This window comes from Chrysochloris asiatica, unplaced genomic scaffold (genome assembly GCF_000296735.1).
Source record: "Chrysochloris asiatica unplaced genomic scaffold, ChrAsi1.0 scaffold00293, whole genome shotgun sequence".
Lineage (NCBI taxonomy): Eukaryota > Metazoa > Chordata > Mammalia > Afrosoricida > Chrysochloridae > Chrysochloris > Chrysochloris asiatica.
In genome coordinates, this window is record NW_006408811.1 from 2,440,123 (window position 1) to 2,466,375 (window position 26,253).

At 37.8% G+C, this 26,253-nt stretch overlaps 1 protein-coding gene across 1 annotated transcript in view; it reads right to left on the minus strand.

Annotated features, from left to right (window-relative positions):
* Positions 1 to 4,024: 4,024 nt before the first annotated feature.
* FYB (FYN binding protein) overlaps positions 4,025 to 26,253 on the minus strand; it is a 164,785-nt gene continuing 142,556 nt past the window's right edge. Inside the window, exons 13-16 of the mRNA XM_006874683.1 lie at positions 25,796 to 25,958; positions 8,535 to 8,568; positions 5,510 to 5,541; positions 4,025 to 4,047 (exon numbers count right to left, since the gene is read on the minus strand). Coding sequence (XP_006874745.1) covers positions 4,025 to 4,047; positions 5,510 to 5,541; positions 8,535 to 8,568; positions 25,796 to 25,958 — 252 coding nt within the window. The remainder of the gene's footprint in view (positions 4,048 to 5,509; positions 5,542 to 8,534; positions 8,569 to 25,795; positions 25,959 to 26,253) is intronic.

Consider the following 26,253-nt stretch of genomic DNA (forward strand, 5'->3'; position numbering starts at 1 on the left):
AACTCTTCAGAATAGATCGCCTATAAAGCAGACACCCAGATGGGGTGAAACATGTAAGAATTTTATTTGGAAAAACACAAGTATGACTGTGTGCATATTATAATTCAATAAAAAGATGTGCCAAAAATTACTCAATACAGCAGGTAACAAAAAAAGGAACTTTGCTCCTTTCTGAAGTTAAAGCTTCTTTCATATTTAAGATCTATAGGAAGTGTGAAATTTTAGAATTTTTTCCTGGGATGAGAAAATAGTTGTGTTATTTTTTTTGTGTAGGGAAAGAAGATGGAGAAAAATGAAGATTAAATAGATCTAAAGTAGCTCTTAAAATAGATCTTAAAGGTGCTCTGGCAGTGCAGTAGTTACGAGTCGGGCTGTTAACCTCAAGGTCAGCAATTTGAAACTACCAGTCATTCCTCGAGAGAGAGAATGATGAGGCTTTCTCTCCTGTAAAGATTTACAGCCTCAGAAACCCTATGCAGGGTCGCTATGAGTCAGAACTGACACCACAACAGAAAACCACACAAAGTAAACGTGCTTTTCAATTATTCAAGAAATACTCTAAAGCATAGATGAGAAGGTTTGGGGTCTCTGAGATGAGGTTAGTGGGAATGGAACTAGAATGGAAATGAAATGTTGATATATACAATGTAACCCATATTACCCTATGCAAGGAGCTCTGGTAGCGTAGTGGTTATGAATTGGGCTGCTAACCTCAAGGTCAGCAGTTTGAAACTACCAGCCGTTCTGCAGGAGAAAGATGAGGCTTTCTGCTTCCGTAAAGATTTACATCCTCAGAAACCCTATGCAGGGTTGCTATGGGTCGGAATCAACTAGACGGCACTTAATAACAACAACAACAACCTATTAACCAATGTAACCTCTATTACTGTAGAAGTTATTGAATGGGAATATGTTTTGCTGTGTGTTCTTCTACAGGAAATATAAAATACTATTAAAAAAAAAAATGAAAACAGAAGACCTAAGTGTGAAAGGAAATGGGGAGGGAGATAGAGAAGACTGGGGAAGCCATCAGACTACATATGTCCATGCCAATGAAGAAGAGCGGGAGGGATGGCCGGATGGAAGCTTCTCAGAGCACTGAGTTGTTAAGTACCATCTAGTCAGTTTGGACTTACAGCCACCCTGTATAGGGTTTCTGAGTGGTTTGAATCACCAACCTTTTGATTAGCAATCAAGTGTTTATTCTACAGCATCACACTAGGACTCCAAGTACTATGTAGGGTAATGATATTCAACAAGGCTGTTAGAGAGTTCTCAAACCAAAGTCTACCATCAGTGGGCTTCTGATATTCGATGAATCAGCCTAACTTAATATCCCTGTTATGGCATTGTAGGATAAGCACAGGATTGTTAACCACACGTTTGGTGGTTCAAACCCACCAGCTGCTCCTTGGGAACCCTATCCTGGGTTGCTATGAATTGAAACTGACCCAATGGCACTTGAGAACAACAAAGTATCTGTGTGGTGTGATATCACTGGCAGGGAGTAGCCTGTGGGAAGTGTGGCCTTGGTACAACATGGTGATGGATTTCAGAGCTTTTGGTCAGTAAAGCTCCCCATAGTTGGAGGACTGCAAGGCAAAATTTTTTAGCTACTATCTTTACCCTACCATTGTAAGACAATGGGTTGAGAAATATCTGAGCTATAGTTTGAGAGGTATCTGGCTTCAAAATAGTGTTTTGCATTGTTTATCAATTAGTATACTTGTAAGTCTAGAGGAAGGAATTTGCACAATGGAAGATAAAGGAGTATGAGGAAAGAACAGAAAGGCAGAGACAGAAAGACAAAGGGAAAGGAGAGAGAAGGAGAAAATAAGGAGAGTAGGAATGCGTGCTAAATGAATGGTGAAGGAAGACTTCAGAGGAGGCAGGAAGAAATGGGGTCAAGCATTTTAACTGTGGACTGGAGGAGTGGCAATTCTCTATCTAGTACAGTGTCTGAATTTGTGTTAAAATAGAAGGTTGTAGAAAGCTGCATTTAGTTATCTCAATTTCTGGCACAAGAGAGGAGCCAACGATATCGGGGCACTGATGGAAGGTTTGGCCTTGAACCTGTGAGACTGAAGCAATGAGCGTAAGGATGAGTGTGGAGAAGGACTTGTGCAGAAATGGGATCAAGTGAAGGAGGGGAAGACTGATGGTCTCTCTTGTCATGATGATATAACTGAAGGTATTATTTATTTGTAGTTCTTCTTACATGAAAAAAACTCCATACAGAAAACTTTAACAGAAATAATTTAAATTTAGAGTATTTAAATTAACATTTCAAATATGTTTTATGCTAAAAAGATCATCTATTACATAAATCTTTCATAGGTACATGTATGCCTGTTTCTCGGAATCAACCAAAACTCTAAAATTTTTCCTCAATTTAATTTGGAATTATTAATGTGGCACTGTGGGCTAATGCACTGGACTGCAAAGTCGGTTTGATCTGCAAGGTTGGCGGTTCAAGCTCACCAGCAGCTCCTTGGAAACCCTATACAGGGTTTGCTATTAGTTGGAAACGACTAGATGGCACTTAACAACAACAGAATTTCCATTTTATTTACATGAAGGATTTGAGTTCCTTTACAATTATTTGAATTATTTCAATTCAGGAGCAACTGTTTATAAGCATCAATGGGCCTTTGAAATATTAAAACATGGATAAAGTTTGAATCATTATTTAATCAATACATTTAAAAAAAATCAATAGTTTTTAAAAATACACAAAATATTATGAAACATGGGGTAGAGGAAGGTTTATAAAAGTTTGAGGTACTTGAGAGTAAAAAGTTGGGGAAAAATGTAGTCTAATCATGCAATTTACAGATGAAGAAATTGAGAGGATACATAATAAACAAATCACAACATTGTTCAGTAGTAGTGGAGCCAGCAAAAGATTTGTTTATTTTATATTTTGAAAATTGTAAAAGAAAATGACCTACTAGGCTATTTTTTTGATGTCAGGGTTTTGCGTTCTGTATCATGGTGTTCAGTACTTTCAGTATTTGAAACTCAAATGCTTCATCTCTTGTTTTTTTGGAATGCTTTAAGAACACGTTTATAGAAATAGGTAACAGTCACAGTCCAAATATTGGGATTTACTAATTTGTACTCCTTCTGCTGGTCAATTTTCCAGAAAAGTGGTTAGATAACATAACAAAACTTCTGTAGAGGTAATGTGGAAAAACTGCATCAAACCATAAAGAGTCTTCATGGACATATAGTTAAGGCTAGTTCATTTCAAGGTCCATTTTTCCATTCTTCATAGTTTTAGGGTGACCTTCATTCTTATCTACTCTAGTTATATCAGTACTTTAACCAGAGTACAAAATTAAACTATCATTAGTGTATGATATTGCTAAAAGAAAACTTATATTTTAAAATTCTTCTATAGTTTTATTCTAGATGTACCTATTTAATCTATAACATTCTTATCACACAATTAAATATAGTAAAATGAACAAATATGGACACACTTTATACAAACTTTAAAATTTTGGAAAACCCATAAGCAGAAGAGAATAATTTATCTACCGTTGATTTTTTTTTTTAAAGGTTTATAATTCATATTATGTAGACTATCAGATATTGCCATAATTAGAAGTGTAAATAGTAGCTTTCCTTCTTGTGGAATGTCTAAAAATGTTTTCTGTTTCTTCATGTTTCTTCCATGTAGTTCTTTAGACAGGACAATCATCGCTTCTCAAATACTTTCCTTTTGGTTTGCTGAGGGTGGACCACTGTCAACTAATGGTTCAAAAGAAGTACCTTCACAATTGTATCCAAGGCAGAAATGGGATATTTAATATTTCTTACATTTCATTAATCCAGTCTTCTGAGATGTTTATTAAGTAGAGAAATCACTTTCAAGTACCAAATTTCAAAACATTCTAGCCACAATTTAATAACAAGTGATAATAAGTAGAATTGGACATTCATTTTCTATGATATCCAATTAAAACTCAGACTTCATTTGGGTATATAAGGAACAGAGTAGAATAATCAAATAGGCATGCTAGTCATTGTCATAGATGCAACCTGAAAGAAAAAAAAAACACAAATTTAAAAATATTATTACAAATTTAATACAGTTATACAAATCACATATTATCTAAGTGTTCCACGGTTCCCTACTTTTCCTGGTTTCAGTATAAAACAAAACAACAGCCGTTCACTTTATGATGACCTAGTTAAGTGGAAGGTGATACATGGGCATTTAACTTTCACGTTCAGTGTACAGTTGGAAAAATTTCTGGGCAGATTTGTTGTCTATCAAAATGATTATTTTATTTGATTTTACACTTAAGTAAATGTAATTTGGGGTAGTTATTAAATATCGACAAGTATCATGAATTTTGTTGTTGCTAAGTGTCAACTCATAGTGACCCTGTACAGGGTTTCCGAGGCTGTAAAGTTTTGCGGAAGCAGAAAGCCTCATCTTCCTCCCATGGAGCAGCTGGTGGGCTTGAACTGCTGATCTTGTGGTTCCCAGTACAGTGATTATTCTATAGTCATTGTACTTCCTATCATAAATTTAAAAGATTAAAAGACAATATTTTAACTCTATGCTTCATTTTGTTGTTGTTATGTGCCATGGAGTCAGTTCCGACTCATAGTGACCCTGTACAAGGTTTCTGAGGCTGTAAATCTTTATGGGAGCAGAAAGCCTCATCGTTCTCCCGCGGAACAGCTGGCAGTTTCGAACTGCCGACCTTGCCGTTCGCAGCCCAATTCGTAACCACTACGCTACCAGAGCTCCAGAGCTCTTTGTTTTAGGTGAGATGAATTTTTAGAGCATAATTTGGAAACGTACTACATGATGATTGGTGGTGGTTATGTGCTGTGGAGTCAGGTCCGACTCATAGCAACCCTGACAGAGGGTTTTCCGAGGCTGTAAATCTTTATAGGAACAGAACTGCTGACCTTGAGGTTCACAGCCTGACTCGTAACTCTGACACAACCAGAACTCCTTATATGATGCTTGATAGTGGTGGTTATGTGCCATGGAGTCGGTTCCAATTCATAGCGACTCTGTACAGGGTTTCTGAGGCTTTACGGGAGCAGAAAGCCTCATCTTTCTTCCGCAGAAGAGCTGGTAGTTTTGAACTGCTGACCTTGTGGTTCGCAGCCCGATTCGTAACCACTACGCTACCAGAGCTCCTTTATATGATGCTTAGTAGATACAATTTAGTACCACAGGTATACATATTTATGTGGATAAAAGGAGAGAAGTTCTTCTTGGCACAATGAAAAATTTACCCTCAATTTTCATACTGTTGTTTTCAAGAAAATAAGTAAGTTTCTTTCTTGTTTCCTACTCAGTCCTGTGTGAACTTTCCTATGCCATAGCATTTACCATTACTCTGACTTCCAAGGGACTCAAATTCTGATCCATTTGGGAAACTTTAAACAATCCAGCAAGCTCTTTTGAGCATTTGTAAAAACAAGTTAGTGTCTTCATTGTCATTGTTTTCTGAAGTGGCTGCCATCTGAGACTTACCATCAGCAATATCATCATAGATCTCTCCATCACTGTAAATACAGAAAATGATCTTTATTTTAAAGAAAGAACTTAATATTAAAACAATATATAGAAGAAAAGAGAAAGAATTCAATCTTCTGTAACAGAAGATTGAATCAATATTCTGTAACAATCTTCTGTAGCTAAAGGTGAGAAGTTGCATGGGGTGTGTAAGTTAAAAAAAAAAAAAGATCATCTGTATCTCTTCTTTCATTTGCTTAATCTAACCCAATCTTTCATGCTAAAACTGGCCCATAACTTAGTCAGTAATAGGAATACAGGATAACGGAAACACGCCTGAAAAGAATAGACCATATTTTTATCATCTTTAGACCTTAGTGTGAACCTGGCACACAACTGTACTTAGTAAATAGTATTTGTAGACTTGAACTAACTGAATATCCATCATGATGGAATACCCTACATTGTTGTTGTTGTTGTTAAGTGCTGTCGAGTCTGTTGTGACTCATAGCGACCCTGTATAGTGTTTCTGAAGAGTGGCTGGTGAGTTTGAACTGCTAACCTTGTGGTTCAAACCAACCTTGTGATCCAGTGCATTTTCTACAGTGCCACACCAGGACTTCACAATACCCTATGTTGCTACTGTTGTTGTTGTTAAGTGCTGTCAAGTCAGCTCTGACTCATAGTGACCATGTATAGGGTTTCCAAGGAGCAGCTGGTGAGCTTGAACTGCCTTGCAGTTCAAATTGACCTTACAGTCCAGCGCATTAACCCACAGTCCCACAAAACTGTAACAATTTCTTTATGTCTCTTAACAGATTTATACTTTCACTTGAACCTCAAATGTTGAACTAAATACAATATTTGGCATGTTTCTCATTTTGTACATATGAATTCTAAAAGACTTTAGAAATTCCAATAAGAATTTCTGTATTAGTAGCCAAGATATGGCTATCATGGTGATATTTATGCTATATAATTCTTTTAAAAATGTTATTTCCGATTATAGGCAGTATCCGTGATAACTTTAGCTACTTAGGCACATTTTAGATTTTGCATGGCCCAGCATCTCTTTGGCATATTATACTCATCAAAAGTACAGAGTCTCTCCTAAGTACATATGTCCACATGCTGCTGCTGTGTGATGTTGAGTTGGTTCTGACTCATAGCGACCCTGTGTAGGGGTTTCTGAGGCTGTAAAATATTGTTGTTAAGTGCTGTTGAGTTGTTTCCAACTCATAGCGACCCTGTATAGGGTTTCTGAGGCTGTAAAATACTGTTATTGTAAAGTGGTGTTGAGATGGTTCCAACTCATAGCGACCCTGTATAGGGTTTCTGAGGCTGTAAAATACTGTTATTGTAAAGTGCTGTTGAGTTGGTTCCAACTCATAGTGACCCTGTAGAGGGTATCTGAGGAGCGGCTGGTGAGCTTGAACCCTGACCTTCTGGTTCAAACCAACTTTGCAGTCCAGGGCATTAACCCACAGTGCCACACCAGGACTTGGTACTGCTCTGTAGGAAAGCACTGCACTGCTAACTGCATGGTTGGTGGTTCAAACTCAACAGCTGCTCCTTGAACAGCCTATTCGGATTGCTCTGAGTCAGAAATTACTTGACAGCATGTCACAACAACAAATATGAGTGAGCCACATTCTATCATTTAAAGCAGTTTATAATCTAACATGACAGAGAGTGATCTTATGGAAGCAATTGCAGTAGAAAGTATTACAGATATTAATATAGTTTTCAACTTCATGATAGAGTTTCCAAGTTCATAAATGTAAGCTGATTTACATTTAGAGCAGACACGCTTTTGGCTTTTGCAGTATCTTTGGGCTTTTATTAAACAGCCAACAGCAGGTCATTGACTGCGCTGCCAGCTATACCAGATGCTGTTTGCTCCCTGTATCTTCTGTTTTGATCCTTTCTCTGAGATTAAGAGAGGGCTTAGCTAAGGGAAATTTTATACAAATGCAAAAAGGACAGGCTTTCCCATTATTCACTCAAAGAACATTTATTTATCCAGTATTCTATTTTGATATTGGTGGTGAGCCCATATCACTCAGAGTGTACTTTCCAAAAAGTTGCTTAATCATCCTGTAACAATCTCCAAAAAGATGTGGTCTCATTATTTGCCATACAAGCTTTACTTAAATTTTATATTGTTCATAGAGCAAAACCTAGGGAGTTCCTATGCCTGCCACCATGATTAATGTTTGTAGGGAAACAGAAGTATTAGGATTACATTTCTTTTGACTCTACTCAGTTGTTTTCAGAGCTCTTGCCCACACTGATACCCTGTGACTGGTGTCAGTATGTGTCTGGCTACATTGTTGGGGACTCTGCATGAGTCTCATTATGCTGATTCCCATCAGCTGGTGTATGACCTAATCTTTGAATCCATTTCTAAGACTGATTTATGTGTAAAACAATCTTGTAATGTTCCTAGGGACTGCAATTCACACTGGTACCAGACTGTGACAACGCCTTGTTCATAAGAATAGAAGAAATCATTGACTACTATCATTTCTGGCATACTTCCAAAAAAGGCGATTTAATACTCAACTATGCCTGGTGTGAGTGGAGAAAAGCCTTCAATTAGGGGCCAAAGGAGAAACTGTTCACAGGAGAGATTAGCACCTACTGTGTAGACACTAATTGGTCCCTGGTTGATTCAGTCCCACCAACTGCATTAATCAGCAAGTACAATGTGAAGTCTTAATGAAAGTATTAGTGACTTTGACTTGTCTGTCTACAGTATTTACTGAGTGGAGAGACCAGTGGATGCTTAAACTATAAATTGTATACTAATCAATGCAGAGGGCTTCTTGTCTTTTTAAAAGACTAGGACTTTATGAAACCTACAATTTATTATCAGTACGAGTATATTACCATTAATATAACATTGTTTTAAAATGAAGTTTAGATAGGTCAGTAAATTATAGTATTTAAACTATATTAAGAGTTATTATTCTTACAGAAAAGCGCAAAAGTTCTACTTGTTAGTAATTTTATTGGTTATATTAGAAGAAAATGAACTTACTTGTCTTCCAAAAAACTCCGAAGGACATAGCCGTCTATGAAGGAAACAAATGATGTCAATACACAGGATTGAAATATCTTCAATATTTCTTTTAAGATTTGAAATGTATAGACATTGACTCTATCTCTGAGTATGACCCATTTTTTCTTATTTACATCCATTTTCTCCCCTTCTTTCCTTGTTTGCTGACTTTTAAAAAATCTCCTCCTACATGTCTCTTTTTACTTTGATTTTGCAATTTTCCTCCATTCTCACATAAAGAAAAAACAACAACAAACTTTCATTTCTAAGCTACTGCAAACCACAGCAAAGTGTTCTTTTCCGTTTTAATGTTTGTTAATGTGCTACTCACATGATCCAGCTCTGAGAAGAATTTAGTAGAGAGTTTCCTCCAAGTCCCTGGGTGGTACGAATGGTGAAGTGCTCAATTACTAGCCAACAGATTGGTGGTTTGAACCCATCCAGAGACAACTTGGAAGACAGACCTGGTGGTGTAAACTGTACACGTGGTTTTGCCATGAGTCCAAATGGACTCAATAACAGCTGGCTTGGGATTATTTTAAACACCACCAGGCCCAGTGCTGGTGTTGTTGTAGGATAAGGACTAGACTGCTAACCACAAGATTGGCAATTCAAACCCACCAGCTGCTCTGCAGAAGAAAGATGAGGTTTCTGATCCCATAAAGATTTATAGTTTGGAAACCCTAAACAGGGTCACTGTAGCTTGGAATGGACTCAACTGCACCTAACCATAACAACAACGAAGACCTAATACTTACCTTTTCCATTTTCGTTATGTTGAGCTGAGTCAGACTGTGTGTAATAACTCTTTCAGATGCCAGAGTACTAATGGCTACTTGGTGGAGTCCGCATTGTGGATAGTCACAAAATGTTTTTGTTATTGTGGTTAGATGCCGTGAGTGTGGAATATCTTTCTCTACTGTTTTTGCCAGTAGGCAGATTGTTAACATTTGAATTTCTGTCCTTAATGGAACAAAATCACTACTGAAAGAACACATGAAAGATTCTGCGATTCCTTCTTAAGCAGAAAATAAGCTGTATTTTCTGCAAGAAAGCAAAGAGTTTTTGAGTACTTTCTGTTGGCCCTGCATTGGGCAAGAGATTCCTAGGAAAAGTGTGGACTGTTTCCTTGAGACTTTTCATATGCATGTTGTCAGCTAATATCTAATTAACATTACCAAACTTTAGAATTGCTGGTTTTGTGTAAACTCCTAAAACCTACTGTATGCTTGAGATGATACAATTTATTGCCTTGACAATACAGACTAGAAATCATTTTTCTTAAGGAGTCTATCTATTGGTTTTGGTCTACTTTAGATCTAGTTTTCATTCTAAATTAGTGCTGTTGTTATTAAGTGTCATGGCATTGGTGTCAACTCCAAACAACCCTGTATAGGGTTTCCGAGGCTATAAACCCTCACGGAAGCAGCTGTTGGGCTTGAACCACTGACTTGGTAGTTAGCAGTTCAGTGCTTATTCTAAGATGTTCCCTAAATTGGTGTAAATATGCTAAATGATAAATGGGCAGCCCACACCCAAAAATTTAATGCAAGAGACAATATACTTAGTGAAATACATTGATGTTATATTATTGTTGACTTAACATGACAAGAGTTTTTAAAAGACTAGGCTCATACAACTGAAAAATTAAGAGAAAGGTATTTCTCTTGGAATATTCCAGATTGAAATGATCCACCAAAATATCTTGTCCAGAAGCCCCTCACTCTGCTTAATGACGCTGCTGTGGAGTAGGAAGCAGGCCTCTTGAGTGGAGGCTACACCTGCAGCCAATGTATTTGGGGCTGGGGAGGGCTCTAAGAGCAACAAAGCAGACTTCCCTGGCACGCTTCCATTTGGAGCAGAACCTCTCCCACTGGGGTGCTGTCAGCTGAAAACCTACTGTGTATTGTTGCAGAAGGCCTAAGCAATGACATCTGCTTTCCTAGTAAGCCCTCTCCTAGCCTCCTTGTGTACTCCATAGCTCAAACCTCTGAAACCAACAGGAGACCTGTTGGGGAGCTCATCAGGTCTGAATGCTTCCACTTTGGGTCAGTGCTGAGGCTACAATGTTAGGACACAGGCATCATGATGGAGACGACACGCATGGTTAACACACCACCTGGAAGGCTCAGAGAGCAACAAGGCTGACTATTCTGGAGGTCTGTTTACCATGACAGTAATACACAATCCTTCGCCCCTCCATCCCCATGCCAGCCTGCCATGGACTGCCGTGAAAGGGCCCTGCAGTGGAGGCAGCTCCCATAGTCAGCACTCTACCTGCTTTCCTATTTAACCCATAACTCTGGCCTGGGAAACCAACAGAACAAACCTCTTTAGAGGACATTTAGAGCTAGTCTGCCCCATTTCTAGTTGGCACCAACTGAGACTGTGGTGTGTTAGGAAGCTGAAGTCTTGAGTGGAGGAGGCTGCACTCATAACCAACAACCCTTCATGAGGATCTGACCACAATGTGGCATCCCTACTCAATCTGGCAATTGCTGGTTGCCAGGTGGTTGCAAACTGCTACAGATCCTCCCACAGTTGAGTCTGATCCCATAGTCAGCGCTCTACCTGGCTCCCTGTGCATGCCATGTCTTAGGCCTCTGAAACCAACAGGACACATCTCCCAGAGGATCATTTTGGATCTAACTGCAACCAACATGGTTTTTAATTTGTGGTGGAGTGTTTCTGGGATTTAATTTGTTAAAATATTAAACTTGAATTTACCCACCACGTCTAGGACAGATCTGACACACTGAACACCAATGACTAAATTGGTATTCAGATTGTTGGGTTACTGCAAGGAACTCATACAGCAAGCAAGCAAACAAACAAACAAACAAACAAACAAACAAACAAAACCCCCAAAAATCATTAAAAATACAAGAAAGAAAGAAAAGACCAGAAGGATGTTAGAAGAGACTCTAAAACATGCTCTAGAAAGTAGAGAAGCTAATGTGACTGGAAGAAATGAAGAAGTAAAAAAGATGAACAGTAATGTTCAAAAGGCAGCTTGAGAATACAAAGTATTATAATAAAATGTATAAAGCCCTGGAATTGGAAAACCAAAAAGGAAGTACATGCTCAGCATTTCTCAGGCTGAAAGAGCTGAAAAAAAAAAAAAAATTCAAGCCTTGACTTCAAATACTGAAGGACTGTATGGGTAAAGTATCGGGTAATGCAGAAAGCATCCAAAGATGATAGAAAGAATATACAGAATCACTGTACCAAAAAGAATTGGTTAGTGGTCAACCATTTTAGGAAGTAGCCTATGATCAAGAACTGATGGTAATAAAGGAAGAAGTCCAAGGTGCAGTGAAGGCATTGATGAAGAACATGGCTCCAGGAATTGATGGAATACTAGTTGTAATGTTTCATCAAACTGATGAACTGTGCCAAGAAATTTGGGAGGCAGCTACATGGTCAACCATTGGAACACACCAATATTTGTGCTCATTCCAAAGAAAGGTGATACCACACAATAAGTAAATTATCAAACAATAGCATTAATATCATATACAAGTAAAATTTTGCTGAAGATAATTTAATAATGGCTACAGCAGTACATAGAGAGGGAACTGCTAAAAACTCAAGCTAGATTCTAAAAAGCATGTGGAATGAGGGAAATCACTGTTGAAAATAGAGAATACCAGAAAGATGTTTACTTGTGTCTTATTGACTATGCAAAGACATTAGACTGTGTACATCTTAGTAAACTATGGATAACATTGCAAAGAACAGGGAGCCCAGAACACTTAATTGTGCTCATGCGGAATCTGAGCGTAAAGCAATAGGCAGTCCATTGAAATAGAACAATAGAACACTTAAATGACTTAAAAGCAGGAAAGGTGTGTGTCTGTGTTACATTCTTTCACTATACTTCCTCAATCTGTATGCTGAGCAAATAATTTGAGAAGCTGGACTATATGAAGAAGAATGCAGCATGAGTATTGGAGGAAGACACATTAACAACATGCATGGTGGCTCTGTACGATAAGCACTGGATTGTGAACCACAAGATTGGCAGTTTAAGCCCACCAGTGACTCCATGAGAGAAAGATGAGACTTTCTGCCCCTGTAAAGATTTGCAGCCTTGGAAACCCTATACAGGGTTACTATGAGTTGGAACCAACAACATAGATGACACGACCTTGCTTACTGAAAGTGAAGAGAACTTCAAGTATTTACTGATGAAGATTGAAGACTACTGCTTCACTATGGATTATAACTCAATGTAAAAAATACAAAATTGCTCATAACTAGATCAGTAAACAGCATCAAAATATAGGGAGAAGACTCTGAAGTTATCAAGGATTTCATTTTACTTACATCCACGGAAGCAGCAGTCAAGAAATCAAGCAACATATTGCATTTTGCAAACCTGCCACACAATGTGTGATGACCTATTTAAAGTGTTAAAGAGCAAAGATGTCACTTTGAATATTAAGATCCACCTGACCCAAACCATGGTATATTCAATTGTTTCATATGCATGAGAAAACTGAACAATGAATAAGAAAACACAACAATAACTGATGTTTTTCAATTATGGTGTTGGGGAAGAATACTGCTAGAAGACCTATCAAATATATCTTGGAAGAAGTACAACTGGAATTCTCCTTGAAAGCAAGGATATCACATACTTAAAAACAGGGATGTCACACACTCATGGGCTGCAACGATTGTGGCAAACATAGGCATGAAGGTGAGCATGGCGCTGGATGGGCAGTGCTTAATTTGGTTCCTATAAATCAGAACAGATTGAAGGCATCTAACAACAAAAACCAAACTTCTTGGAGCAATGAAAGTTGTTATAATCCATACTGAAAGTAGTAGCCTTCAATATTCATCAATAAGTACTTAAAGCTCTCTTCACTTTTGGTAACTACGGTTGTGTCATCTACATGTTGTTGTTGTTAAAATTGTTGAGTCGGTTCCAACTCACAGTGACTCTGTGTAGGCCTTCTGAGGCTGCAAATCTTTGCAGAGGCAAAAAAAAAATCTCATCTTTTTCTCATGAAGCGGCTGCTGGGCTCTAACTGCCAACCTTGTGCTTCACAGTCCAGTGCTGCTAAACATAAGGTCGGTAGTTCAAACCCATCAGTAGCACTGCAGGGAAAATATGAGGCTTTCTGTAAACATTTACAGTCTTGGAAACCCTATATAAGGTCACTATGAATCCTGGTGTGACACTGCAGGATAATGCACTGGACCACAAGGTCAGCGTGAACCACAAGGTTGGCGGTTCAAATCCACCATCTGCCCTCAGAAACCCTATACAGGGTCACTTTGAATCAAACCCAATTTGATGGCACTTAACAACAACAACATGGTTTTGAATGGACTTGATGGCAGTGGGTTTCATGTGTTGTTTTCAAACACTAAAATAGGCCTTTCTAAGATCAAAATTAATAATTCATGATAAATAACTTTATTATCTCAGCTTAAAACCATTAAAAAATGTTTGTATTATCAAATTCATACCACATTCACTCCTATATCTTCCCTGTTGAAGAATGATAAGGTCCACTTTCTCTTTTGTTGAGTATAGTGTCTGTTGTTTTTGTGTGTGTTATAGAGTACATATAGATCAATTATTTTGAATGTGATTTAAGAACAATGTATCGAGGAGATAATGTGTGGGATGATTCTGTGTTGCTGTCAGGTGACTCTTAGCGACCTTTTGCACAACAGAACGAAACACTGCCTGGTCCTGAGCAAACCTCACAATCGCTGCTATGCTTGAGCCCATTTCTGCTCTGAGTGTCCCAATCCATCTTGTTGGGAGTCTTCCTCTTTTTTGCTTACTCTCCACTTTATAAAACAGGATTTCCTACTCCAGGAACTGGTCCCTACTGACAATATGTGTAAAGTATCAGAGAAGAAGTCCGGCCATCCTAGCTTCCAAGGAGCATTCTGGCTGTACCTTTTCCAACACAGGTTGATTTGTTCTTTTGGCAGTCCATGGTACTTCTAATATTCTCCTCCAACACCATAACTCAAAATCATCAATTCTTCTGCAGTCTTTATTTATTGTCCAACTTTCATGTGCATATGAGGTTATTGAAAATATCATGGCTTCAGTCAGTGCACTCTAGTCCTCAAACTTTACTCTTGAACACATTTAAAGAGGTCTTGTGCAGCAGACTTGCCTCATGCAATACGTTATTTTATTTCTTGACTGCTACTTCTATAAGTGTTGATCGTTGATCTGAGCAAAATGAAGTCGTTGACAATTTCAATCCCCTCTCAATTTATCTTGATGTTATTTATGGTTCCAGTGGTGAAGATTTTTGTTTTCTTCACATAGACGTGCAACCAATACTGAAGGATGTGGTTCTTTGATCTTCATCAGTAAGTATTTTAAGTCCTGCACACTTTCAACATAGGTTGTTAATAAGCCTTCCTTCAATCCTGATGTCACATTCTTCTTCATATATCCAGTATCTTAGAATATTTGCTCAGCATACAGATTGAATAAGTATGGTGAAAGAATATAACTCTGCCACAAATTTTTCCTGATTTTAAACCATTCGGTGTCGCCTTGTTCTGTTTGAATGACTGCCTCTTGGTCTATGTACAGGTTCCTCGTGAGCACAATTAAGGGATCGAGAATACTCATTCTCAGCAATGTTGTCCATAGTTTGCCATGATCGGCATGATCCACACAATCAAAAGCATTTGTGTAGTCAGTGGAGCACAGGTAAACATCTTTCTGGTATACTCTGCTTTCAGTCATGATCCATTTGATGTCAGCAATGAAATCCAGCTTGAACATCTGGCAGGTCTCTGTAAATGTACTGTTGCAGTCATTTAAAATTTATTTTTAGCAAAATTTTACTTGTATGTGACATTAATGATATTGTCCAATGAATTCTCCATTCCATTGGGTCACCTCTCTTTAGAATGGGGAAAAAAAAAATCTCTTCCACTCACTTGGCCAGGTAGTTGTCTTCCAAATTTCTTGGCCTAGATGAGTGAGTGCTTCCAGTGCTGCATCAGTTTGTTTGAAGATTTCAATTTGTATCCCATCAGTCCCCTGAGCCTTGTTCTTTGCCAATGCCTTCATTGCACCTTGGACTTCTTCCTACAGTATCATTGGATCCTGATTATATGCTACCTATTGAAATGGTTAAACATGGACCTTTTCTTTTTGGTACAGTGACTCTGAATTCCTTCCATCTCCTTTTGATGCTTTCTGCATCATTCAGTGTTTTTCCCCTTTACTATTACAAGCTGAAGCTCTTCCCTTTTGGTTTTCTAACTCCAGATCTTTGCACATTTCATTATAATATTTAAGTTCATCTTCTAAAGCTAACCTTTGAAAATTTCTATTCAGCTCTTTTACCTCTTCATTTCTTCCATTTCCTTTAGCATTTCTATGCTGGAGGGCAAGTTTCAGAATCTATTCTGACATCCATTTTGGTCTTTTTTTTTTTCCTTTCATGTCTTCTTAATGACTTTTTGCTTTCTTCCTGTATGATGTTCTGGATGTCATTCCACAACTCCTCTGGTCTTTGGTCATTAGTGTCTAATTTGTCAGATCTGTTCCTGACATGATCTCTAAATTCAGATGGGAATGTTCAAGGGCATATTTTGGCTCTCATGGACTTGTTTTAATTTTCTTAAGCTTCAGCCTGAACTTGTTTATGAGCAATTGATATTCTGTTCCACAGTCTGCCCCGGTCTTGTTTTAGCTGATGATATGGAACTTTTCCACTTTCTCTTTCTACAGATGTAGGCAATTTTATTTTTGTGTATTCCATCCGGTGAGGTCCATGTGTATAGTCATCTTTTATGGTATTTAAAAAACGTACTTGCAATGAAGAAGTCATTGATCTTGCAAATTCTACCTTGCAATCTCCACCATGGTTTCTATATCCAAGGCCTTATTTTCCTGCTACTGATCCTTTATCTTTGTTTCCAACCTTTACATTCCAATTACCAGTTATCAATACATCTTGATTGCATGTTTGATCAATTCCAGACTGAAGAAGTTGGTAGAATTCTTCAAGTTCATCATAACTGGTTTTAGTGGCCAGTTTATAAATTTGAATAATAGTTGTTTTATCTGGTCTTCCTTGTAAGTGTATGGATATTATCCTATTACAGAGAATATTGTACTTTAAGATAGATCCTAAATGTTTTTTTTTTAATGATGAATGAAACATCATTCGTCTTTAACTTGACATTCTTGGCATAGTAAACCATGTGACTGTCAGATTCAAAATGGCCAAAACCAGTCCATTTCAACTCACCAATGCCTAGGATATCTATGTTTATATGTTTCATTTCATTTTTGGCAACTTCTAATTTGCATTGGTTCAGATTTCATACATTCAATGTTCCAATTACTAACATGTTTGCAGCTGTTTCTCCTCCTTTTAAGTTGTGCCCCATCAGAAAATGAAGGTCCTGAAAGCTTTACTCCATTCTTGTCTTCATGGTCAACTCTCCTTTGAGGAGGCAGCACTTCCTAAGTCATATTTTGAGTGCCTTCCAACCCGAGGGGCTAATCTTCTGACACTGTATCTGATAATATTCTCATGCTCTTCATCATGTTTCAGGATTCAATATTCTGGTGCTAGCTGACAGTGTTCTACTGCTATTCACAAGGTTTTCAGTGACTAAATATTCAGAAGTAGTCAGTCTCTTCTTCTTGCTAGTCTTAGTCTAAGACTAGAAAGTTCAGCTGAAACCTGTCTACCATGGGTTACTCTGATGGTATTTGAAATACTGGTGGCACAGCTTCCAGAATCACAGCAACATACAACCACCACAGTATGACATACTGACAGAAGAGTGCTCTATTTTAGCTTCCTAAATTATATGATAATATGGAAGTCACTGGTTAGGAAATCACTATTAGATATAATTTTTACAAGTTTAATGATTTTTAATACAGCACAGATTTTGTTGTCTAGTTCCTTTAAGAAACACTGCTAAAACCTCATTGTACTAAAAGCATGATTCACAACAATAAGTGATCTACCATTAATTTTCATATAATCTGAGTATTATCATTTCTATAACTAATTTTTTCTTTTTGTAACAGGAAAATGATTTTTAAGCATATTTCTCATTTTAGGGAATGTTAATGAAAAATGCAAACAAACAACTCATTATGGTTCTATACTGTGTTGCACTAATGCCATATTTAATTAGCTCTCCAATATTGAGATTGCTGGCACAACCGGGATTGTCACAGAAAATATGAAATTATTATTCAGAACGCTCATGTTCAAAGAGCAGAACACAGTGGCTTGAAACGAATGTGTCGAAATATGTAGTAGGACCAAGCCAGTTAAAACAGCTAAAAAAGTAACATCCACCCTCCCAGCCCCTCATATGTGGCAATTAATTTCTTTTTAAAATGTTTGCTTGCAACAGCGTACTTGTGACCTGGGATGAGGGGCTCCGCTTTCAGGAGGGTGCTGTGAATGCAAAGTAAAAACCAGTATTTGGAAAAAATGGAAATTATGTTTTTTTTTTCTAATACTTTCCTTTTAAAAAAATCAATACAATGATACCTTATACTATTTCCTCATAATTTTCTTCATTGTGAGTAAATCCAGACATAAAAATAAATGTACCTAATTTGACATTATGCAGCTTTAAAAACAATAAAATCAAATTATGTAGCTGTATCTAGGAAAGAAATACAATGTCCAACTACAAGGGAAAATGCTTATAATATAATAGAAAGAAAAAGGAAGATGTGATGTGATGTATGATACTGGATATAAATTGCTATCTTAGTTTTATAAATATTTTTGCCTTCCTCTTTTGCTCTCTCTGTTTCTCTCATCATTTCTATGGCTTCAAATTAGGGAGACTGCATTAATTATTTTTAGAAGAAGTATTTTGAATTTTTTTTTTTTCATCAGCATGTATTATTTTACAAATGGGGGAGAAAAAACTTAAGCAAAGAAGTGGCCAATTGGATTTGGAAAAATCTAAAGCTACTTTAAAGTCTGTCTTTCTTTGATGCCCAGAGGAAATAGCAAACATTTGGCCACAAATAATTCACCACATCCCTCATTCCACACTCTGTAGAAAAAATTTCTTTGGTGACAGGAGGTGGGAAAACTCACAGTTTATGAGACACTGGGTTGTGGAGTATGCGCAGATATTAGTGAGAAATTCTAAACATTTGGGGATGTGCCAGAAATATTAAAGATCTCCATGCCTACAAAGTATGTGTTTCCATAACTCAGTGGGTGAGATGTGATCAAATGTGATAATGGCTGTGAATGTGACTGTACTCAACTCTATATGCTTTATCCTCTAGTTTCAATGATCACTGGCTATATTTTCTTTTCCTTGGTAGATTAAGCAAGAATAGAGGGTATGGGACACCATAGTGTTGGGTTGCCAGTATCTTTACTGCTTGTCAAAAGATACAGAAATAAGAAGTTGAAAGATTTAGAGGCTCACCAATGATATGTAAGAAGCTAACCACATTGCTAAGGTTAAGAAGAGACCGTCTATCTTCCAACCAATCATACTAACTACTCAATAGACTTCTTCCTGTGTCTATATTCAGCTTTCATCTGGTTATCTAGTGCCATTTCCAAACTGCCCTCAAGTTAACAAGATTATAGATCGATGAGATAATGATGACAATTACAGCAACAAAACAACAGTCTGGTAATATTGGGAAGAGATTCATTGTGATGAGTGAATGGGGAGTAGGAAGTGAGGGTGCTTCCAATTTTATATGACAATTGAGTTGTTCTTATTAGACAATTACAGGCGTTCCAAGTAGGATAAAATAGCAAAGAAGGAGGAAGCAGCATAATTCCTTCAGGGAATGATAAAGTGGTTGGAATGTCTGAAATGTTGGTTACACATGGGGAAATAACAGTGCATGAGTTTGGGGTAGATGGTAAAGAGTTTTATATGCTAGCCAAAAGTTTCTTTGCATTTAAAAAATAATATTTGGGTAACAATGTGGTAGAAAGTAAGGATGAATGAAGACAGGTATAGCATTGGAAAGGTTATTGCAATAATCTAGGTGAGGGAGAGTTGAACCTATATAACAATCACTCTAAATCCTATAGAGATATATGGGGAATGGATCTGAAATTAAGAAATGTCATGGGTCTAGTCTCAATAAAGCAGCAGCAAAAAGTTTGGAAAAGTAAAAAGGAAACGAAGCAGATGATATTATTTTACTTGGAATAATACTCGATTAGAAAGGCAGTGACAGGTGCTCTTGATGCCTCTCCCATATGCCCTCGCCCTTCCCACTTTCATGCCTGTTGGCTCTACTTCCAATTGACAGCACTTGCAATTATTATTTTGCACAAGGACTTTCTCTGACCTCAGAACTTTCTTTGTCAGCTTGATCAGCATCCTGGATGACTTCGGATGGGCCCAGGAATAGACTTCAATTCTTGAAGAACAGAAACTGATGTGTAAAAACCCAGTTCTGGTTCACACTAGATGTGATAACCCAGATGCTAAGAATTCCTCAGCAGGACTAAGCTCCAATTATCCAGTGGTAATTATTTCAAGAACAAGACTTTGTTGGCTGCCTTCTTAATCCTGTCTCACTCCTCCATTACTTACTGGTATTTCCTGCAGTCATTTCTCAGATCTACTGCTTGCATTCTCATCTTTATCTCACAGTCTACTTCTGAAAAGAGTCAAACTAAGGCCAAATGCAACCCAGTCAAAGTCTTAAAATAAAGAATGGCAGGTAAATAGTGATGTTGATATAAGCATCTGTTTCCCATCTGGTTTGATATGGTACTGTAAAATAAAGTGCATGGATATGGAATTCATGCTTGTAATTTACCGAAGGTTTGTGAAATGTTTCCAGCTCCTTTTAAAAAGATGATAAAATTGAAGAGGTTAGGAGTCTTCCCAGTATTCAGAATGGTTGTTACATAGTAAGGTGCTGCCAAGTTGGTACTGACTGATAGTGGCTCAGCCCATGTTTTGGCAGATGATATTGAATTTCTCCACCATCTCTTCCTACATATCAGGAATCAGTTTGATTCCTGCATTTACCATCTGGTGCAGTTCATGTGTATGCTCATCTTTAGTGTAGTTTAAAGAAAGATATTTGTAATGAATAAATTGTTTATACTCAGGGTAGACAGGTTTCAGCGGAGCGTCCAAAAAAAGACAGAGGCTAGGAAGAAGGAAAGGCAGACCACTTCTGAATGGCTAGCTACTGAAAACCATGTGAATGTTGTCGCTAAGTGTTCCAACTCATATTGATCCTGTATAGGGTTTCTGAGGAGCTGCTGGTGAGATTGAACTGCCAACCTTTTGGCTAGCAGTCTAGTGCTCATCCTATAGTAGACTACTGTCTGATATAGTGCCTGAAGATGAGTCCATCAGGTTGGAGGGCACTCAAAATATGACTGAAGAAGAGCTGCCTTCTCCAGTAGAGTTGATCTTAATGACATGGATAGAGTAAAGCTTTCAGGACCTTCATTTGCTGATGGGGCACAACACAATGTGAGAAGAAACAACTGCAAACATCCATTAATATTCAGAATGTTGAATGTATGAAATATGAGTCCAGTCCTGGTGTGGCATGCTGGGTTAATGCTCTGGACTGCAAAGTCAATTGAACAACATGGTCAGTGGTTCAAGCTCACCAGCCACTCCTCAGAAACCCTCTACAGGGTCACTATGGGTCAGAAGTGACTCAAAGGCACTTAACAACAACAACAACAAGAATGAAATGGAACACATAAAGATCGATATCCTAGGCATTAGTGAGTTAAATTGGACTGGTATTGGCCATTTTGAATAGAACAGTCATATGGTTTGCTATTCTGGGAACAACAAAATGAAGAAGACTGGGATCGCATTCATGGTCAAAAAGAGCATTTCAAGATCTGTCCTGAAGTTCAATGCTATCTGAGATAGGGTAAAATCCATATGCCTATAAGTAAGACAAGTTAATAGCATTATTACACTATTGTATAAAGGTACACAACAGTCACTAAAGCCAGAGATGATGAAATCGAAGAATTCTATCGATTTCTTCAGTCTGAAATTGATCAAACATGCTATCAAGATGTACTGATAATTACTGGTGGTTGGAATGTGAGTGTTAGAAACAAAGAGGAAGGATGAGTAGTTGGAAAATATGGTCTTGGTGATACAAATTATGCTGGAGATCTCAGGACAGAATTTTGCATGACCAATGAGTTATTCATTGCAAATACTACTTTTCAACAAAAAACCCGGCAACTATACAAACAACAACAAAAAACAAAACAAAACAAAAAAACACCCAGACCTCACCAGATGGCACACACAGGAATCAAATCAACTATGTTTATGGGAAGAGATGATGGGGAAGCTCAATATCATCAGCTAAATCAAGGCCAGGAGCAGACTGTGGAACAGTCTATCAATTGATCATGTGCAAATTCAGGCTGCAGTTGAAGAAAATTAAAACAACTACACAAAAGCCCAAAATATGACCTTGAATAGATCCCATCTGGATTTAAAGGCCATATCAAGAACAGATTTAATTAGCCACAAATGACCGAAGACTAAAAGAGTTGTGGGATGTCATCAAGAACAACATACAGGAATGAGCAAAAAAGCCATTAGGATGACAGGAAAGTAAGAAAAAGAAAAAGAAAAACCCAAAATGAATGTCAGAAAAGACTCTGAAACTTGCTCCTGAATGTAGAAAACTAAAATGACTGGAAGAAATGAGAAAGTAAAAGAGCCAAACAGGAAACTTCAAAGGAAGACAGAATGGAGTATTACAATGAAAAGTGCAAAGAGAGGCGGCTAAAACCCCCAAAAAGGTTCAGCCCACTCAGCATTTCTCAGGTTGAAAGAATTTAAGAAAAAATCCAGCTTCGTGTTGCAATCTTGAAGGAATCTATGAGTAAAAAACTGAATGATGCAGAAAGCATCAAAAGAAGATGGAAGGAATACACAGTCACTGTATTAATTGAGTGATATTAAATCACTTCAAGAGATAGCATATGATTAAGAACAGATGGTATTGAAGGAAAAAATTCAACCTACACTTAAGGCATTGGTGATAAACAAGGCTCCAGGAATTGATGGGATACAAATTGAAATGTTTCAACAAACTAATGCAGCACTGGAGGCATAGTGGTTACTAGTCGGGCTGCTAACCTCAAGGTCAGAAGTTTGCAACTACCAGTCATTCCACGGGAGAAAGAAGAGGCTTTCTGCTTCTGCAAAGATTTACAGTCTCAGAAACCCCATACAGGGTCACTATGAGCTAGAACTGACTTAAAGGCACATAACCACCACCACCAGCAATATCATTAATGTCACATATAAGTAAACATGCTGAAGATAATTTAAAAATGGTTATAATAGTACATGAGCTTGGAGCTGTCAGATAGTCAAGCAAGATTCAAAAGAGGATGTGGAACAAGGATTATCACTGCTGACATCGGATGGATCTTGACTGAAAGCAAGAAGTACCAGGAAGATGTTTACTTGTGCTTTATTGACAATACAAAAGCATTTGACTGTGTGGATAATGACAAACTATGGATAACCTTAGAAAGAATGAAAATTCCAGAACACTTAATTGTGTTCATGAGGAACCTATGCGTAGACAAAGAGGCAGTTTTTCAAGCAGAACAAGGGGACATTTGAATGGTTTAAAATCCGGAAAGCTGTTCACTAGCTTTCATCCTTTCACCATACTTATTCAGTCTGCATGCTGAGCAAATATCTGAGAAGCTGGGTTTTATGAAGAAAAACGTGGCATCAGGATTGGAGGAAGACTCATTAACATCCTGCAATATACAGATGATACAACCTAGCTTGCTGTATGCAAAGCGGACTGATGATGATCAAAGACTACATCCAGCAGTAGGGGTTGCACCTCAATATAAAGAAAACAAAAATCTTCACAATTAGACAAATAACATCATAATCAATTGAGAAAAGATTGAAATTGTCAAATACTTTATTTTACTAGAATCTACAATCAACACTATGGGAGCAACAGTCAAGAAATCAAATGAGTATTGTATTAGGCAAATCTGCTGCACAAGACCTCTCTTCAGTGTTCAAGGGAAAGAGATCAGTTTGGGTACTAACATGTGCCTGACCCAATCTATGGTATTTTCAATAGTCTCTTTAAATGTATGCTGAGCTAATAATCTGAGAAACTGGAATATATGTAGAAAAATGTGGCATCAGGATAGGAGGAAGATTCATTAACAGTGGTGTGAGGTATGCAGAAGATACAACCTTACTTGCTGAAAGCAAAGACTGCTTAAAATATTTACTGAAGAAGATCAAAGATCAGTCTTCAGTATGGCTTGCATCTCAACGTAAAACAAAAATCCTCACCACTGGAACAATAAACATCATCCATCTAAGTGGAAACAATATTGAAATTGTCAAAGACTTCATTTTGCTAGGATCAGCCATCAACAACTCACAGAAGCAGGAGTCAAGAAACCAAACAGTGCATTGTGGTAGGAAAATCTGCTGCACAAGATGACTTTAAAGTATTCGAGAGTAAAGGTGTCAGTCTGAGGCCAAGGTGTGCCTGACCCAAGCCATCGTATTTTCAATAGCCTCATATGCATGTGAAAATTGGACAGTGAATAAGGAAGACTGTAAAATTGATGCATTTGAGTTATCGTGGAGGAGAATATTAAAAGTGCCATGGGCTGCCAAAAGAACAAACCGATCTGTGTTGGAGAAATACAGCCAGAACGCTCCCTGGAAATCAGGATGGCCAGACTTCATCTCTCATACTTTGGACATATTGTCACGAGGGACCAGTCCCTGGAGAAGGAGATCCTGTTTGGTAAGGTGGAGGGTTGGAGAAAAAGAGGAAGACTCCCAAGGAGATGGATTGGCACAGTGGCAGCTGCGATGGGTTCAAATGTAGCAATGATTTTGAGGTTGGCGCAGGCCTGGGAAGTCTTTCGTTCTGTTGTGCTGGAGTCCGTACTGACTTAAGGACACCTAACAACAACAACAACTTATGTACATACATATACTGTTGCTGTTGCTGTTAGGTGCCGTTGAGTCTGTTCTGACTCATAGCGACCCTATATATGGATCCCAGTGAGCAACCAGTGAGCTTGTACCACCTACTTGCAGTTCAAAATTACCTTGCAGTCCAGGTATACAGGGTCATACCTATGTATATATAAAATCTGTGATGTTGTTGTTGTTAAGAGCTGTTGAGTTGTTTTTGACTCATGGTGGTGGTTGGTGGTTATGTGCTATGGAGTGGTTCTGAGTCACAGAGACCCTGTGTAGGGTTTCTGAGGCTATAAATCTTTACAGAAGCAGAAAGCCTCATCTTTTTCCCTTGGAGAGTCTAGTGAGCTCAAACCACTGACTTTGTGGTTTGCAACTCAGTTGTTTATTCTCTAGACCCACTGTATTCCCAAATCTGTGAGACACATATGAATATAGAATAATTTGGTAATTGAAAAGAGACAAAAATAAACCACTCAGATTTTAGCCAAAAAAATCTCGTTTTACAATGTTTTACATAACTTAAAAAGCAAAAAGCAACAAGTGCTAATAGAAATATGACATTAACATTTTCCATAAAAACAATGTTTTACATTTGACTTTAATGAGTAGTGACTGGGGTCGTCAAATCTAAAGAGCTAAAAAGCTAAGTTGCTTCTATTGTGCTCTCCCTGTCCAGAGGAACGAAGAGTCGTGAAAATCAAAGACATTGGACTAATTGTTTCCATGTCTTTGATTTTCAGAAGAACTAGATAGTGCCCGACTACCACTGTCCACTGCTCTGAAAGGGATCATATTAGAAGGTCCTGGATAGAATGGGAATACAATGTGGAACAAAACTCCAAACTGTAACAAAGGCCAGGCTTACTGACAGGCTGGATACAGACTGGTGACACCTCTGAGAGGAAGTCTCTTAGTCACCTTTCAGGTCTGGAAATGAACTCACTCCCATGCTCAATTTGTAACCAAACAATAGACAAATCTACAAGGGGAACAAGAACACTAGGGTAGTAGGCACACCTGAGAACAATCAACCATTTGAGATCAAAAGGGCAGCATTTAACCAAGGACAAAGTTCAAAAGGGAATGGAAACAGGAAACACAGGGAGGATATTAATTACATTGCAGGGATTACAATCAAGGAAATAAAACATGCATGAATTGTTGAATGGAAAATGTACCTGCTCTGTAAACCTTCACCCAATTCAAAAATAAAAAGTTCAAAACAAACTCAAAACTAGATAACATAAATTGTGACTCACATTTCCCGTCTTCATTCCTGCAGAGAACTTTTGTATCGTCTGTGCTTTGTATGACTTCAAGAGACTCGCCAGGCTTCACTTGTAGATCTCTGGTCCCCCACTTTTTAGAAGTGAAGGAGGCAGCAACTTTGGTTGAATATAGGACTCTGATTTCACCATCATACTGGAAAAAGACGAACATTCAAAGGACTAGTTGATGTATATTATGGAAAGTATTCATTTACTGACAAATGAATTAAAAAGTTATTTGCTAAATAAATAGCCCATTGTTTTCAATAGATAACGTAAGAAAAAAGTTTTAAACTTTAGGGGGAGGGGAGTCATTCATAACTTTACCAGCCTAATCTAAGAATTATTTTTAGATTAGCTTTGAATCAAGGCTGAAAGGACAGCTATTTTCAGATGACTGTTAGTACGCTGTGTGTATTGGCATTAGACATGTCTACTTACTTTTCTAT